This window comes from Chelonia mydas, chromosome 14 (assembly GCF_015237465.2).
Source record: "Chelonia mydas isolate rCheMyd1 chromosome 14, rCheMyd1.pri.v2, whole genome shotgun sequence".
Taxonomy (NCBI): domain Eukaryota; kingdom Metazoa; phylum Chordata; order Testudines; family Cheloniidae; genus Chelonia; species Chelonia mydas.
The window spans coordinates 27,124,438-27,143,138 of record NC_051254.2 but is presented as its reverse complement, the minus strand read 5'-3'; the positions used below and the strand labels follow the sequence as shown (position 1 = coordinate 27,143,138).

The 18,701-nt window shown below is 48.8% G+C and overlaps 1 protein-coding gene across 1 annotated transcript in view; it reads left to right on the top strand.

Annotated features, from left to right (window-relative positions):
• Positions 1-16,978, top strand: part of LOC119567729 — a 39,230-nt gene extending 22,252 nt beyond the window's left edge. Inside the window, exons 9-15 of the mRNA XM_037914971.2 lie at positions 5,311-5,781; positions 7,834-7,929; positions 10,780-11,010; positions 11,328-11,350; positions 12,001-12,116; positions 14,089-14,148; positions 15,654-16,978. Coding sequence (XP_037770899.2) covers positions 5,311-5,781; positions 7,834-7,929; positions 10,780-11,010; positions 11,328-11,350; positions 12,001-12,116; positions 14,089-14,148; positions 15,654-16,168 — 1,512 coding nt within the window. The 3' untranslated portion in view covers positions 16,169-16,978. The remainder of the gene's footprint in view (positions 1-5,310; positions 5,782-7,833; positions 7,930-10,779; positions 11,011-11,327; positions 11,351-12,000; positions 12,117-14,088; positions 14,149-15,653) is intronic.
• Positions 16,979-18,701: the final 1,723 nt, after the last annotated feature.

Genomic DNA, 18,701 nt, shown 5'->3' with positions numbered 1-18,701 from the left:
GGAAAACTCTCCTGCCTGTGCTTTGAAAGCAGCCAAATCCACAGGATTAAAGGGCACATGAGTATAAACCTGCATAGTCGTGGCCGGACGCCTGTCCGATCCAGACCAGGCGACTTTCGTTTCGGTGATTAAGAGGTATAGGCCAACCATTGGGGACTTACAAGGTGTGGGTGTAGGGGCCGAAGGGGACACCGGCTCTGCCATTACAGTGGGGGTGGGGGTCTGGGGACTAACATTAGCTGCTACCGAACCAGTCGGAGTCAGATTACAGTGCTGTAAAATATCTGGTCGAGTACATAAAGTCAGAAACAAATGCGCATACATATGTTCATTCCATTTCCTTGTTCTCTGACAGAACAGGAGTAACTGAAGGATTGTGTTGTAATTAATTGACCCTTCTGGTGGCCACCACTCCTGGTCCTCTAGTTGATATTGAGGCCAGTCAACTGTACAGAATCGTTTTAATTGGCTCTTAGTCATCGGATCCGCACCAAATACCTTCCAGTTTGCTAGAATGCACTCTAGGGGCGTACACCGTGCCCTAACGCCTGAGCTCTGTCCCTGTCCCATACCTACAGGGTAACTCTGGGCGTCCCCAGGTTCCAACAGAGCATACAATCCGGATTTCAAAAGGTTCCTACCTTATCCAAGGGACCAGTTCTTCACCGTTGTCCACCACAACTGCTTCTCCACTATATGAGTGCGTTGCACCATTGTGCCCTCCGGGGTCGATCAAATCGCGTCTCCTCCGAGGCCCCGGTGAACTCACCGGTGCGCACTGGGCGTCGGTTCTCGCCGCAATCCTCGACCTCCAGGAGGAGTCCGGGCAAGGCTAAATTGCAGCCTCGAGCCCACCCAGGGACGCCAAAAGCTGTTGCTGGCACCCAGTGCCGAGAGGCTGAACAACAGCTTGAGTAGTTCATTACCCGGTGTGCTACACCCAATAATCACAATGGGGTGGAGAAGCAGAAAAGTTTATTTGCAGCTGCAAAAAGGTACAGGGAGAATAAAATCTCAAATCCTGCACACAGAGCAGGAAGTTACACAGGCTTTTATACATCCTTTTTCCCAGCATGCTTATCCAATAGCAAGCTGCCCTAAGTATCCATATAGCCAGGCAATCCAGTTCCCAGCTAGTTCCCTGGTTCTCTGTATCATTTGTTAAACTATACATAAAGCTGCTTTATTTCGCATTGTTCTTCCATATCTGCCCTGTTTGGCCTTGCTTAGTTTCAGGCAATCTGACTCTGCAGCATATTGTTGCAGATTCTCAGCATAACTGCTGTCTGTTCCTCCAGGCGGGGGGGGCCAAGGACACTTGGGCCTAGTACGCAGAGCTGCTGCGAGTGCCTCCAGGCGGAGGGGGTGGGGGGGGGGGCAAGGACACCTGGGCCTAGTGGGAGGGGGCTTCATCAACACTCGTGGTCTTCCATCCCCTCGAGTTACCTAGTGGCCATGCCCCGTGTCCCCAACAGGGGAGAGCAGATTTCACATTCCTTGACCCATTTTTTACAGTGGTGAATTTGGTAGGGCCCTGCTCATCACACTTCAATCAAAGATTCATGCTTTCATGTTCTCTCCACAGGTACCATTGCGGAGAGTGGACCAGATGATACATCTGGGGCGAGAAAGCAGAAGGAGACTCCGCTGGTTGGAAGGCATGAGATGCACTGTCCTGAGGTTGGGGGTTCCACGACCACCACTCCCAAGAGAAGGAGGCGGGTGGTGGTGGTCGGGGACTCTCTCCTCCGGGGGACTGAGTCATCTATCTGCCGCCCTGACCGGGAAAACCGAGAAGTCTGCTGCTTGCCAGGGGCTAAGATTCGCGATGTGACGGAGAGTCTGCCGAGACTCATCAAGCCCTTGGATCGCTACCCCTTCCTGCTTCTCCACGTGGGCACCAATGATACTGCCAAGAATGACCTTGAGCGGATCACTGCGGACTACGTGGCTCTGGGAAGAAGGATAAAGGAGTTTGAGGCGCAAGTGGTGTTCTCGTCCATCCTCCCCGTGGAAGGAAAAGGCCTGGGTAGGGACCATCGAATCGTGGAAGTCAATGAATGGCTACGCAGGTGGTGTCGGATAGAAGGCTTTGGATTCTTTGACCATGGGATGGTGTTCCATGAAGGAGGAGTGCTGGGCAGAGACGGGCTCCACCTTACGAAGAGAGGGAAAAGCATCTTTGCTAGCAGGCTGGCTAACCTAGTGAGGAGGGCTTTAAACTAGGTTCACCGGGGGAAGGAGCCCAAAGCCCTGAGGTAAGTGGGAAAGCGGGATACCGGGAGGAAACACAGGCAGGAACGTCTGTGAGGGAAGGGCTCCTGCCTCATACTGAGAATGAGGGGCGATCAGCAGGTTATCTCAAGTGCTTATATACGAATGCACAAAGCCTTGGAAACAAGCAGGGAGAACGGGAGGTCCTGGTGATGTCAAGGAATTATGACGTGATTGGAATAACAGAGACTTGGTGGGATAACTCACATGACTGGAGTACTGTCATGGATGGTTATAAACTGTTCAGGAAGGACAGGCAGGGCAGAAAAGGTGATGGAGTAGCACTGTATGTAAGGGAGCAGTATGAATGCTCAGAGCTCCGGTACGAAACTGCAGAAAAACCTGAGTGTCTATGGATTAAGTTTAGAAGTGTGAGCAACAAGAGTGATGTAGTGGTGGGAGTCTGCTATAGACCACCGGACCAGGGGGATGAGGTGGATGAGTCTTTCTTCCAGCAACTCGCAGAAGCTACTAGATCGCACGCCCTGGTTCTCATGGGTGACTTTAATTTTCCTGATATCTGCTGGGAGAGCAATACAGCGGTGCATAGACAATCCAGGAAGTTTTTGGAAAGCATAGGGGACAATTTCCTCGTGCAAGTGCTAGAGGAGCCAACTAAGGGGGGAGCTTTTCTTGACCTGCTGCTCACAAACCGGGAAGAATTAGTGGGGGAAGCAAAAGTGGATGGGAATCTGGGGGGCAGTGACCACGAGTTGGTTGAGTTCAGGATCCTGACGCAGGGAAGAAAGGTAAGTAGCAGGATATGGACCCTGGACTTCAGGAAAGCAGACTTCGACTCCCTCAGGGAATGGATGGGTAGGATCCCCTGGGGGACTAACATGAAGGGGAAAGGAGTCCAGGAGAGCTGGCTGTATTTTAAGGAATCCCTGTTGAGGTTACAGGGACAAACCATCCCGATGAGTCGAAAGAATAGTAAATATGGCAGACGACCAGCTTGGCTTAACGGTGAAATCCTAGCGGATCTTAAACATAAAAAAGAAGCTTACAAGAAGTGGAAGGTTGGACATATGACCAGGGAAGAGTATAAAAATATTGCTCAGGCATGTAAGAATGAAATCAGGAGGGCCAAATCGCACCTGGAGCTGCAGCTAGCAAGAGATGTCAAGAGTAACAAGAAGGGTTTCTTCAGGTATGTTGGCAACAAGAAGAAAGCCAAGGAAAGTGTGGGCCCCTGACTGAATGAGGGAGGCAACCTACTGACAGAGGATGTGGAAAAAGCTAATGTACTCAATGCTTTTTTTGCCTCTGTCTTCACGAACAAGGTCAGCTCCCAGACTGCTGCGCTGGGCATCACAGCATGGGGAGTAGATGGCCATCCCTCAGTGGAGAAAGAGGTGGTTAGGGACTATTTAGAAAAGCTGGACGTGCACAAGTCCATGGGGCCGGACGAGTCGCATCCGAGAGTGCTAAAGGAATTGGCGGCTGTGATTGCAGAGCCATTGGCCATTATCTCTGAAAACTCGTGGTGATTGGGGGAAGTCCCAGATGACTGGAAAAAGGCTAATGTAGTGCCAATCTTTAAAAAAAGGGAAGAAGGAGGATCCTGGGAACTACAGGCCAGTCAGCCTCACCTCAGTCCCCGGAAAAATCATGGAGCAGGTCCTCAAAGAATCAATCCTGAAGCACTTACATGAGAGGAAAGTGATCAGGAACAGTCAGCATGGATTCACCAAGGGAAGGTCATGCCTGACTAATCTAATCACCTTCTATGATGAGATTACTGGTTCTGTGGATGAAGGGAAAGCAGTGGATGTATTGTTTCTTGACTTTAGCAAAGCTTTTGACACGGTCTCCCACAGTATTCTTGTCAGCAAGTTAAAGAAGTATGGGCTGGATGAATGCACTATAAGGTGGGTAGAAAGTTGGCTAGATTGTCGGGCTCAACGGGTAGTGATCAATGGCTCCATGTCTAGCTGGCAGCCGGTGTCAAGTGGAGTGCCCCAGCGGTCGGTCCTGGGGCCAGTTTTGTTCAATATCTTCATAAATGATCTGGAGGATGGTGTGGATTGCACTCTCAGCAAATTTGTGGATGATACTAAACTAGGAGGAGTGGTAGATACGCTGGAGGGCAGGGATAGGATACAGAGGGACCTAGACAAATTGGAGGATTGGGCCAAAAGAAATCTGATGAGGTTCAATAAGGATAAGTGCAGGGTCCTGCACTTAGGATGGAAGAACCCAATGCACCGCTACAGACTAGGGACCGAATGGCTAGGCAGCAGTTCTGCGGAAAAGGACCTAGGGGTGACAGTGGACGAGAAGCTGGATATGAGTCAGCAGTGTGCCCTTGTTGCCAAGAAGGCCAATGGCATTTTGGGATGTATAAGTAGGGGCATAGCGAGCAGATCGAGGGACGTGATCGTCTCCCTCTATTCGACATTGGTGAGGCCTCATCTGGAGTACTGTGTCCAGTTTTGGGCCCCGCACTACAAGAAGGATGTGGATAAATTGGAGAGAGTCCAGCAAAGGGCAACAAAAATGATTAGGGGTCTGGAACACATGACTTATGAGGAGAGGCTAAGGGAACTGGGATTGTTTAGTCTGCAGAAGAGAAGAATGAGGGGGGATTTGATAGCTACTTTCAACTACCTGAGAGGTGGTTCCAGAGAGGATGGTTCTAGACTATTCTCAGTGGTAGAAGAGGACAGGACAAGGAGTAATGGTCTCAAGTTGCAGTGGGGGAGGTTTAGGTTGGATATTAGGAAAAAACTTTTTCACCAAGAGGGTGGTGAAACACTGGAATGTGTTACCTAGGGAGGTGGTGGAATCTCCTTCCTTAGAAGTTTTTAAGGTCAGGCTTGACAAAGCCCTGGCTGGGATGATTTAATTGGGGATTGGTCCTGCTTTGAGCAGGGGGTTGGACTAGATGACCTCCTGAGGTCCCTTCCAACCCTGATATTCTATGAGTCTATGATTCTATGATTCTTTTCAATCTACAAAAAACAAACAGCATGAGACCGCACCCAGAAAAGAAATGCCTAATGACTGTGCCAAATTCAGTCAGCCCATTCCTGACAAGAAAGAAACGAAACTAAATACCTCTCTGGTCTCTTTCTTGCACTAGAAGCCATGGCTGCTGCAAATCCAGCAAAAACTCTCCAGGACGAAATGACCTGTCCCATCTGTCTGGAGTATTTTAAAGATCCGGTGTCTCTAGACTGTGATCACAGTTTCTGCAGATCCTGCATCACCCAGTGTTGGTGGGGATTCGCTACAGACATCTCCTGCCCTCAGTGCAGAGAGATCTTTCCCGAGAGGAACCTCCGGCCGAACAGGCAGCTCAGGAATATTGTGGAAGCAGCCAGAGAACTCAGGTTGCAGACAGGGAGGGAACCAGGACCAGAGAGACTGTGTGAGAAACACAAGGAGCCTCTCAAACTCTTCTGCAAAGAGGACGAAATCCTCATCTGCCTGGTGTGTGACAGATCCAAGGAGCACAGAGATCACACCGTGATTCCTGCTGAAGAAGCTGCCGAAGAATTAAAGGTAGGAAATGACCAACTGTTATTTTTATAGCCAGAGCCTTGGGAAACTCACTTTCCCCCAGCATTAGGGTTTCCTTGAGCCCCAGATAGCCACTCAATGAGCCTCCACTGGAGAGGAAAGAGGGACTTCAGGCCTAAGTAGGTTTCCCAGCAACTGGGAATCCTCCAAAGGCTTGTGCAGGTGAGAAGTGTGGCCCTAAATAAATATTCTAAGGCTAACATGCTGGAGTGTGGGGGAGTGAGTAACCTGCACCCCACCCCCTCCTGCTTCCTATATGTGGAGTCCTGGGCAGTGAAGGACCCCCCCTCTCTGCCCTTCCCCACTTCTACCATCTCCCAAAGCTATTAACACCATGTCCATGCTGCTCCTGTCCTTGGGGCTGAGGGAGCAGAAGGTGTAGCTGGGGCTGTCCTCTTGGCCCACATCCCCTTCATCATTTTCCTGCAGAGCTCCTCACCCAGATGAGAACCAAGGGAGCTGCGCTGCACCCTCATGAGACGTAGGAGGGCACTGGAGTGGAGCTCCCATCCTGCAGAGCCTAGCAAATCTGTCTGATGCAGGAAGCGGGGACTGAGTTGGAGGGGGCAGCAGAGCAACGGGGCATGTAGCAGGGTCATTGCCTCCAGAGTGCCCCCTCCTGGCCTGGGGCTCTGCCTCAGTTTCCCTCTGCAGTTTCCAGAAATAATCCACAAAGGCTTTTTGGGGCTAGTAACACCCCTGCTCTCTCAGCAGCGACTCGCAGGACTTCAAGTCTGGAGTTCGGCCTTATCACCCCAAGGAAGCTCCAAGGCCTCCTCTGCCTTCTCCACAAGCCTCCTCCCTCTGGCTCTCTATAGGCCTCTGTTTTACCTACCTCAGGCCTGGTTGAATCACATGATCCCACCGGTCACCACTCGCCATTTTCCCCACCTGGGGAGGAGAACTGGCATGTGACAGGTGGGGCAGAGACCCCTCTCCCATAATAGGGCCAGCCACCCTCTGACCGGCATCGTCCCTCTTCCACGTCTCCTGAGGGCACAGGGAGAGAGTCCCAGTCCTGAAGATTTCTGTTTGGAAATTTTAGCCGTAGATTTCAGTGCCCCTAAAGTTTCCATGTTGACATAAATAACAATAATAATAATTCATAATCAATAGAATGTACTGATTTCTATTGCAGTAGCATCTCTGGTCCCCAGTGAGGGATTAGGGCCCCATTGTCCCAGGCACCGTACAGAGAAGTCAGGCAAAGAGAGCTCACAGTCACAGTCTAACGAAGAGGATATGCAGCAGGTGGCTAAAGAAACAACCAGGGGTTGGAGTGCGGGACAAGTAAAGAGCGCTGTGTTTGCATACACTGGCAATCACGATACTTAGGTCATCGTGGGTGGCCACCATTCCAGATTTCAAAGCTGTCCATTTTCTCTGGTGCAGACTTAGGTGCCCGTACTTTTCTATGGGGAATGTTTTAGGTGCTTGAGTGGCAGCAGGCGGAGGAGGAGTCTATGGCCCAGTCTCCCATAGTCGGCGGGTATAATAGGCCGGGGGAGGCTTTAGTCTCCCCTGGCGCAGCCACTGCCAACCTGCTGCTGGATGCCTGGGCCGTGGTGGCCTTGCTTGTGCTCCACCTCTTCCTGTCCATGCTCTGCCCCTTCCCCGAGACCCCCTCCACCCACCACTGCCTGGTGAGTCGCTCCTCTCCTCCACTCCACCCCCTCTCTATAGGTCCTCACCGCTCACTGCGTCCCTCCTCTCCCCGACTTCCTCCCCCTCAAACTTCTCCCCCCACCCACACCACTCACTGTGTCCAAGTATGTGATTCCAGTTTCCTGTTGGCGTAAATCAATGGAGTAACAAGGTCAAACAACTTCAAAGAGTCTGAAAATGAAACACTCCCAGAGTTCATTAATATGACTCCACTTCCTTAATATCATAAACCTACTGAGTTCTCCACTCATCTGCAGAGTGTTTGTTTGTGTTGGAAAAGCCTCCCCCGCCCCCCCGCACCTGCCCGCCTGCCACCCCCACTCCTAAAACTAAAAATAACACCACTCAAATCATTTTCTGTTTCTTCAGGAAATGATTCAGGCCCATTTGAATACTCTGAGGGAAGAGAGAGAAAAGCTCCTGGGATGTAAAATGAGTGGAGAAAAGAGAAGCCAGGAATATCTGGTAGGTGCCTGTCATTATTAACCTGTATGTGTAGTGAGCCGGATGGAGGGGCGTTCTGCATCAGAGCAATAAGGAGAGGCAGGGGCAATCTAGAGGCCAAATTATATTTTATCTCAATGAGTTGGGGGTAAAGCAGAAATTCGTTCAGTGGGGAATAATCACAAATAAATCAAAACTGAGGGGTTTTTTGCAGGAATTACTACTTAGACTTACACCATAAATGAGTGGTTATCAACCTTTTTTCATTTGCAGATTTCGAAGGTGTGGAGGTGTGGACGGACTCCTTTGGAAATCAATTGTCTGTATGTATAGTTGAATTCTGTGCAATCAGTTTTCTTTTGCGGACCTCTTAGACATTGTCTGGGTCTGCGGACCACAGGTTGAAAATACTGCCATAAACAACTGTAAACTATTATTCTTATCTACTGTATATTAACGACTGTTACCTTAATTAAACTCACTTCATAGGTAACAATTAACACGAATGAAATAACAGAATTTTGAATTAGAAAATCCAACCCAGAACAAACCACCACTGTTACACGTTCACTTCTTATTTCACAGTTCTCTGCCTCTGTCAGCCCAGAGTCTGGAGGACGTTTAGTTATATCTTGATGAATCCTCTTGTGCAATCTTTGTTTACTGTTCTGAGTTCCAGCTTAAATAAAGCCACGTATTCCTGGCTGTGATGTCTTGGGTTCTATCCCTCCGTTCTCTTCTGGCTTACAGTCTCTTTGTGCTCTGACAATTTCTCCATTTCTGTCATTCACTTGTATGCCTGAGGGTGCTGTCCAGCGATGTTGATTTTCTTACTTTCACAACAGCTCACATCCTCCTTATTTCTTAAGTCAGTTTCTCTTTAAATACAGTTTTTCTTTTATTCCAGGTTATTTCCTTCACATTTCACTCTTGTGAATGATTGCTTTGTGGCCTTTGGGAATGCAGACTTTTGTCTGCTGCTTCATGATCCTGAGATACTGTGTGGTGTGCGTGTGTGTGTACATGTGCACACATCCGTAGAGGGCCTGAAAAATCCTCTCCCTAGAAAAGGACAACATGATCCTCTTCGGATTCTAAGCTTTCATTTCTATTAATGAATTAATTTCCAGCTTTTGTGGCTGTGATAAATGAAGGGGGGGGGGTCTCCATTTTATGGACACCCAGCCAGCCAGTAGCTGTAAAATCCTTCTTAGTAGCTGTTCTCTAATTGCTCTACCTGTAAAGGATTAAAAAGTCTCACTGCTATGCCCAGGTAACAGGAAGTGAATGGGCACCTGGACAAAAGAGCCAATGGGAAGGCTAGAACTTTTTAAAATGGAGAAAAGACTCCCCTTTTGTCTGTCTGTTGTTGTTCTCCCGGGGAGAGGCGGACAGGGCAGCAGCTTTGCTGTAAGAAGCTTGGGCCAGGTATGAAAAAATCATTAGTCTCATACCTAGAAACTACTCATTTGAAACCCCAGATATGTAAGTAGATCAGGAAATGTCTAGGAAGATGCAATTAGGTTTATACCTTTTATTCCTTTATGGCTTGTCGACTCCACTCTGCTAACCCCAGGTGCTTTTGTTTTCCTTGTCACCTTTAAGCTGAACCTGAAGAAAGCTGTTCTTGGTGCTTAATCCTTGTAGTGGCTCTTTTAAAATCTAGCAATAGCCTGAGTTCCCAGATGTATTTTCTTTCTTTTTTTTATTAATAACATTTACTTTTTTCAGAACAGGATTGGATTTTTGTGTGTTAAGAGGTTTGTGCATGTGGTGTTTAATTAGCTGGTGGCAACAGCTGATTTCCCCTTTCTTTCTCAGCTCTTCCCCGGAGTGGGGTGAAAGGGCTTGAGGGTGCCCCACAGGAAGAATTCCCAAGTGCACCTTCCTGGGCTCTCAAAGGGGTTCTGCACTTGGGTGGTGGCAGCATCTACCCATCCAAGGTCAGAGAAAAGTTGTAACCTTGGAAATAATACAAGCCTGGAGTGGCCAGTATTAATTTTTAGAATCCTTGCGGGCTCCCACCTTCTGCACTCCAAGTGCCAGAGGGGGAATTAGCCTGGACAGTGGCTGTAATAAACATTTTACCAATGTGAATTGAATGTATCCAATGCAGAGCTCTCTGCCTGAGTCTGCAGTTTTTTGTGTCATGGTTTCATTTGTTTTTTTTCTCCCCACCTGTCTCTGTCAACGTGGTTCTGAGTAGAGCTCAGCAAATACCAGATCTGTTTCACAGGCTGACTATTAAAAAGAATTGGGTTGAATCAAAGCTTATTTTTTTATAAAAATTTCAGCAAATCACAAATTTGTCTTTTTCTTGGTCAAATGAAATGTTTCATTTTGACAAAATCAAAATATTTTGTTTCAGTTTAGACCATTTTAAAACACATATACATAATTATATAAAAACAAGGACATTTTCAAACATGAAGTAATTTGAAATATAAAACCCTGGGAAAAAATTAAAACAAGAAAATGTTTTGATTTTTCATTGATTTCTTTTTGTAACAAAACAACTGGGAGACAGTGACAGGAATTAATAAAACGTTTCAAAGTCGACAAATCTGCATTTTCCCTGGAAAAAAATTTTAGTGCAGAAAATGTTACCCAGCTCTAGTGCTGAGTCCTGCCTCCTGCTGCTTTGGAACTGTGTCTCCGAGGCATCGATAACGCATGATCCAAACCAGGTCAGACATGGCAATGTGGAAAGGGGTGAGAAAATCCTCTCTCTAGTAACTACAGGATATTGTTCACTGTAAGATGATTTAGAATTTGTAAAGACTTTCTCCCTCCTGCACACTCAGCGCTCCGTGAAAGGACCCCAGGCTCCAGCCATGTCCATGACCAGCCTTGCCCTATTTTTGTTTACAGAGAAAGACAAGAACCGAGAGGCGGAAGATTGTGTCTGAATTTCAGCAACTGCGGCAGTTCCTGGAAGAACAAGAGCGACTCCTGTTGGCCCAGCTTGAGAAGCTGGAAAAGGAGGTTACGAGGATACGGAGGGAAAGTGTCACTAAACTCTCTGAAGAGATTTCGCGTGTCAGTGAGCTGATCAGTGAGATGGAGGGCAAGTGTCAGAAGCCAGTGAGTGAATTCCTGCAGGTGAGACTGAGTGAGAAACATCCCAGGTCCCCACACAGGGACAGGACTGCTCCTAAATTATACGCACAGGGGTCCAGCAGTCAGAGATCTCAGTGTAACTCAGCGTGTGCATTCCTGAAATGTGAATTACTATTGTTGATTGCAGAGTGACAGACAATTTGATATTAGAGATGGAAAAGCCCCATTAGCTCAGCGAACACATGGCCCTGGAGCCAGGGCAGAGCCTCTTTTCCCCATACTTGCAATATCCCTTCTTTGGAATGTTGTGTGTGTGTCAGGTGGGACTGAAATACTCTCTCTCTCTCTCTCTCCTCTAGGATATCAGAAGCACCCTGAGCAGGTACATGGCTCTCTCATTCCCCTTACACTTCACAATGCTAGGAAAGACCTTGGAGATGATGTTAGCACCACATCCCCCCAGAGCTCTACAGCAAAATGTGTGGGGAAGGTCACATTTTGGATACAAATCTCTTTGATAAACTTTATTCTGAGGTTCTCACCATTTTATAGAAGACTCTGGAATTATCCATTCAATGGGAAGGACTGACCTCAAATATTTCCTAGAGATGTCACCTCCCTGGGGGACTGTCTGCCTCAGCATTGTGGGGATGGAATATGGGCCTGTCACTGCTGGGGCCCTGGTCACCATTCAGCCCAGGGCAGCAGAGCTCAAGAGTCTTTCCCGCCTGACGACTGTTTTGAGACTGTGTGGAATAAGTTGGGGAGTGGGGAGTTGGTGTCTCAGTCTAGTTCTTAGTGGACGATTTCTACAGCACTTCACATGGGAACCTCCTGTCCCTCAGAGCATGGAGGCCAAGGAATGAATTGGCCATAGAGACTCAATTCCCCTTTTATCCCCAGAGCTCATCTCTCCAGGCCAGAGTTGAAGAATGTTAATGGGATTTTTGAGGAGAAAGTTTAACTGCCATGCCAAGAACTTATAATGTGTCACTAAATGAAATATAACCATGTGACATTGTTTCTGTCCAGGTGTGAGAAAGGGAAGTTCCAGCAGCCAGTGGAGATTTCTCCTAAACAGGATAAGAGACTCAGTGATTTCTCCCAGAAAACTCTTGCTCTAATGGAGACTCTGAGAAAGTTCAAAGGTACCTGGAAGGGATCTAGAATGGGAAATTGGGATAAGCCTCTGGGACTGTTGGAGGAGAATGACTCTGGCCAATTGGTTCATAATTAGATAATGCCTCTATTTAATTGTTGGATGAGAACGCCACACACGGAGTCCAAGTCACTCAGGTTCATTAACTGAAACCTTTGTACCAAAGGCATGCCTTGCAATTGCAATTACTATGAAAGTAAGAAATGACAGACATACTGAAAGACGTACTGGCCAGTTGCCTTCTTCTGGGACATAGGTGTGTCATGGTAGATTTCTCCTATGAGGCTCTCATTACACTTACAATGTCTGACATATTATACACAGCCAACTAAAATATTTATTAGTTTTTTTCCAATCCTCTTTGAGTGTTATGACTATTAAGTATCTTATATAGCTCATATAATACATATGCACGAACTTTTAAATTTTCAGTGCTTTTGCTGCCCAAGCAATTTCCATGTTATTATTCTCTTTTCTGATTGGTTTATTACCACCGATTATGCATAGGTCACTTTGACCCTTGTCTCCACATGGGGGTTTTTGGACTTTGCTAACTGCTCCTTGGCACTACATTTTAGGTGTCTGTTGTCTTTAAGCACTTTGTGTGATCAAAACATCTCTTTGTCCTACAGAGCAACTTATGAACATGTCACTTAATAACAAGGTCACTTAAGGCACCTTTTCCCTTATGTCAAGCAAACGGCTCACCAGGCCAAAGCCAAGTCAGTCAGTACAAACGCACAATCTCAGTCTCTCCAAACTTATGCATGACCCTTGTACCAATTCTCAATACTGAACATAATAACTAGTGAAAAGCAGACAAATGGAGCAGATGTAGCAGGGCCCAGGTGTCAGGATGTTTCCCATTAATTCATGAGTTAACAAAAGTCACAATATTAAGGCCCGTATTTAGTAAAAATGGCCGAATTTGGGGCACCTGAGTTTCTCTCTCCCAACTAGAGAGCTGCAGGGCAGGTGCTCCAGAGCTGTGTAGCATCCACAGCTGCAGGTGGAGTCAGTGGAGCTGCAGGTGCCCAACCCCTATGAGAACCAGGCCCCAGGTGCCTAAAAGACAGGCCTGTAAATTAAAGGCAAATTGTTAAAGCTGGACCCAGCCCATCATTGGGCTCTGGTCCCATATGGCAACTAGTCTGGGCCAAATGGGCCATAGGGAAGGAGAAAGCCCCTCCCCCACGGTGAGGGATCCCTCCAGCACAGGAGCCTCTGGTGCCTCCTCCCCAGCAGCTGCAGGCACAAGGCGGGTTCCTGACAGGGCTGGGAATGGGGTGGGGATGGTGAGGGCGGGTGGACGAGGGAGGGGGTGGACCAGGGACAGAGGGACATGGGCCATGTAAAGCTGGGCCTCTGACACTCTGCACACTGGCCAAGACACACGGGGGCCACTGTCAGAGGGAGGTAGCTCTGTCTGGCTTCAGAACTTCCTCAGCCTTTGCCAAGGTCTGCACCGGCCCCTGCAGCCACTGAATAGCAGAGTCACAAATGGTCCCTCCCCTCTCTGCTTTTGCCGGTACAGGGGTGAATGTGGCTCATGGAGCCAACTTTCCCCCTGCCTCAATGTCCACATGGATAAAATGATTTTATTATTATTCCTATTTCTGCCTATGGAGGACGAGGGCCCCATCGTGCTGCTTTCTGTAGAGACGCTGAGTAAACAGACCCAACAGCTCACAATTAGGGCCAGGATTTCACAAAGTCTCAACATCCCGTAGAGATTGTAAGTCCTGGGATGGTTGTGAGGCTTCCATTTCTGTGAGATGCCTGAATGAGAGGGGAAAGAGAAAGTTTCAGATTAGTTTATATTAAATACCTGAGTGTGTCTCTGTGCCTCTCTGTCTGTTTCTCTGTCATAACTGAAACACAGTTCTAGGAGTTCAGAGTGGGAATGCTGCTATAAATAAGAAAGCCTGAAATCTCGTCTCTTTTCTCCTTTCCCCCTCTAGACACTCTGCCGTCTGCACTGGAAACAAGAAGAGGGGAACCTGTACGAGCAAACAGACAGGGTGAGAAACCAGAGAAAACATTTTCATGAGATTGTAGCTAAAGTTACCAACCAAACTGACAGAGACCATGACACACAGATCCCTAAAAATAAACATGTTGAACATTGAGGAGATCCCAAGCTGAAGTCACACAAATACTCCTGACAGTTACCTTGGTGCTGAGTTCATGCCCACGCTGATGAACAAAAACACTCTCCCTGAACAGCATCCAAACACCCTTAACTCTGACCCTGGGGTTTTCATAGACGTTGACAGGACTTTTAATATTATATTGAGAGGAATGAGTGGAGAGCTCTCTCCCCTGAGGACTGACACATCCCTGTCCTTTATCCTGGCTGAGGGGGTTGCCCCCATAGGCGTCGACTCCGTGGGTGCTCGGGGGCTGGAGCTCCCACAGAAAAAGAGTTGGTGCTCAACACCCACTGGCGGCCATTGCTCCCACTCTCCTCTAGCGCCTCCCTCCCGCCTGTGGCCCTTCCAATCAGCTCCTCCCCCTCCCTCCCAGTACTTCCCGCCCACTGCAATCAGCTGTTCAGCGGTGTGCAGGAGGCTCTGCAGGGAGGGGATGGAGCTAGGGCGGGGGGTGTTCAGGGGAGGGCGCAGAATGGGATGAGACGGGGCAGAGAGGGGGTGGGAAGAGGCGGGGCAAGGGTGCATGGGGGGCAGGAAGAGATGGGGTGGGGTGAGGCCTTGGAGGAAGGGGTGGAGTCGGGGCAGGGACTTGGGCGGAGCGGAGGGTCAAGCACCCCCGTGGAAAATTACAAAGTAGGCGTCTCTGGTCTCCCCTATCGCTCTTCTCCAACATCCTACCTTTCCTTTGGGCAGGGCTTGGCTCTCCCATTGGAGCGTCTCACTCTTTCATGGATTGGGGAGGTGCTGTCCTGCTGATGCTGCCCCCCTCCCTTCTCTCTGGGCTGGGGATGGGGCTACCCCAGCCAATGCCACCTCCTACTCTCTGGTCTAAAGTGGCTCTTCCCCAATGCTGCACCTTCCTCTCTCTTCCCTGGCCTGGGGGTGGAGGCTGCATTAGGGGAGGGAGGTTGCCTCTGGGGTTTAAAGCTGGTACCTTCCTCTTCTGCTCCCTCCTCACTAAAAGCTTCTGATACCTTCCTGGTTGTGTCTCTGATGCTGGGAATGGAGCAGCCCCAGCAGGGGGAGCTGGGAGCTGAAGCCTCTGCAAACAAATGAGAAACCAGTGAAATGGTTCCTACGATGAAGTGAGCTGTAGCTCACGAAAGCTCATGCTCAAATAAATTGGTTAGTCTCTAAGGTGCCACAAGTACTCCTTTTCTTTTTGCGAATACAGACTAACACGGCTGTTACTCTGAAACCTATCAAACAGTGAGGAACTGCAGTGACATCTCTGCTCAGTCTCAGGTGCCCAGGACAGAGGCAGCTCCCTGGGATCCAGGGCTGATCAGGGATGCTGGGGAGTGTGAGAAATGGTCCCAGCCTCCCCCAGGGCCAAGCTCTGCCCCTAATGCTCGGATTCTCTCTCTCCCCAGTGAATGTGACTCTGGATCCAGACACGGCTCAGTCCCAGCTCGTCCTGTCTGAGGATCGGAAAAGCGTGAGACGGGGAGACACACGCCAGCGACTGCCCAACAACCCTGAGAGATTTGACACTGAGCCCTGTGTGCTGGGCTGTGAGGGATTCACGTCCGGGAGACATTGCTGGGAGGTGGAGGTGGGGGGTGGGACAGGCTGGGCTGTAGGGGTGGCCAGAGAGGCTGTGGAGAGGAAGGGAGCGATCAACCGTAGACCTGACAGGGGGATCTGGGCTGTGGCACGGTGGCCGGGTCAGTTCCTTGCTCTCACCTCCCCTGTGACCCCCCTGCCCCTGAGCTGGGCCCCCAGCAGGATCCGGGTTTGGCTGGACTGTGACCGGGGGCAGGTGACATTTATCGATGCTGGTGACGAGGCCCCGCTTTTCACTTTCCCGCTGGGCTCCGTCCCTGGGGAGAGAATCCGCCCCTGGCTCCGGGTGGGGTGGAAATCCCAGCTCAGACTGTGTCCCTGAGAGTTGGGCGGGGTGTGTGTGTGTGAATATCCCACTGGGGCCCTGAAATCAGCCTTTCTAGCCTCACACACCCTAGTCTCCATGACCTCTCCCTGTGGACTGTCTAACATGCTGCCTCTCTGTCCCTGGAGGTTGCTTCTGGTCTCATCTCTGTAGGGTGACCAGATGTCCCGATAAAATCGGGACTGTCCCGATTTTTAGTTCTTTGTCCCGCGTCCCGACCCATGCACGGTCGGGACGCCATTTGTCCCGATATTGCGGCTTTGGCCCCCACCGGCCGTTTCTTCTTTTTTTTTTTTTTGCTTCGGCAACTCCACCCCGGCTTGCTTCCCCCACGTGTCCCGATCTTTTGTCCGTTTCATCTGGTCACCCTACATCTCTGTGCAGCCCCTGGCCTGTCAAACCATAGAGCGCATTGAGTGAGCAAGGTAGAGAAGCCAATGTCATCACTGCCCCAGGGACTGTGCAGCCTCTTTGCCACTGTCCTCTATGATCCAGGAGGACTCTGGGGATCCTGGGTCAGACAGTGGCACTGAGACATGGGGGGAACAGCTCACTGGGAATAAAACATGGGATGAAAAAATGAGCTTCTCTAGCCACAGTTATCCTAGCTCCCCTATGGCCTGGGGGATTCCCATCTACCCAGCGTTCTAGCTCATCCCTATGCCCCTGGTGGACCCCTGTCTACCCAACCCCCCCCCGCCGCCATACCTCATCTCTTTGGCCCCTGGAAGCCTCTCCTCCTTCCTCTGTGCAGAACCAGGGATGGGGGGGAGGAGGGGGAGAACCCCTGGAGCTGCAGGAGGAGCAGAGGGGCCCTGAGGGGCAGATGTGGGGGCTGCAAGGTCAGAACTGAGGGAGGGGCTGAGGGCAGAAGTTATGTGGGGTTGGGAGAAGAATTAACAGCCAGGCTGGGGACAGGCAAAGGTAGGGGTGGCAGGGACACAGACTAAATTAATTACGATTTGAGGGTTTGGGGAGAAACTGGAGGTTCCACAGCAGCAGGGAGCCTGGGAGAGGGAGCCCTAGGGACTGGGGAGTGTGACCTACAGGCCACCAGGGAAGGGATGCTGCGGAGGGAAGGAGTTGTGGGTGGGGAGATGTCACCTGGATGAAGAAGAGGTGGCTGTGTGGAGGGGAGAGTCAGGTACAGGGCAGGTTTAACCAGAAGGGAGAGAAGAAATGAAATGGGAAAAAGTGAAAATAAAGTAATACAAGAGTAAGGAGAGAAGCCTGGGGAAAGTAGGGAAGCTGAAATGAGATGAGTGAAAGCAAAACCATTCTCAGAAGCGAAATGCTCAGTGGGCACTGAGAGGGTAGGGGATAAATTCAGCAGAGAGAGCTGGGCACCTGGAGCTGCCTTGTGTTGACCTAACTCTGGGGTGTAGACAAGACCTTCATTTCAAATGATATCTCACAGGGCGGACTTTGCACAACATTTATCGTAATCTTGTAAAAGGAGAGAGCACAGACAAGATGGGAGAGTCGCACTGATGCTTTGAAGCCTCTTCACTATGAACTTGGAAACATTTATGATGCCCTAATTGAAATTTCTGATGATACTTACTTTTATTGGATCATCTGGCAATACGGCACGTTCAGATGCAAAAGCTCTTGCAAATGGCCTTTCCAAGTTCAAATTTGTGACTTCACTCATTTTGTGGTATAATATCCTTTTCAAGATTAACCTCACTAGTAAGCAGCTTCAGGAAAAGAACTTGAACATACATTTTGCTATTCAAAAACTGCAGCAAACTAAAAATATTCTGGTGGAATTCAGAAGTGATGGAGGGTTCGAAAGAACACTGGTAGATTCTCTCGAGCTTGCTGCAGAAATAGACTTTCCAACAGAATTTGAACCAGAGCCAGTTCACATTTGGCAAAAGAAACAGCAGTTTTCATATGAAGGACGAGACACACCCATTCAGAACCCAAAACAAAGGTTCAAAGTGAATTTCTGCTTCACAGTCCTTGATACTGCTGTTCACTCGGTTGATGAAAGATTTCAACAGATGCAGCAGAGTCAGTATTTGGCTTTCTTTATGATATCCACAGCTTGCAAAAGAAAACAGCAAAACAGAGAAGAGAATTTTGTATAAAACTGGAGCTGGCATTGACTCATGAAAATTCAAAAGACGTTGATGCTACAGATTTGTGTAGTGAGCTTCAGGCTTTTTCAAGACAACTTAAGAAACATTCCGCTCCTGAAGAAGTAGTGAACTTTGACTGTTAAAATAAACTCACAGATAGTTTTCCAAACATTTTTATAGCTCTACACATTCTTTTAACTTTGCCAATTTCCATAGCTAGTGGAGAACGTAGCTTCTCAAAGTTAAAATTGATAAAAACATATCTGCGTTCAATAATATTAAAGAAGTTCTGTATTAAAATCACAAATGGTTTGATTCCCCATAGTTTAAATTTCAGGGTATTACTAATTAAGAGGTCTCTTGGTTTTTGGTACTGTTTCTCTCCCTCTCTGTGTGAAACTTGCAAGCTGCTAATTGTGTTAGTACATTCTAAGACAGAGTCT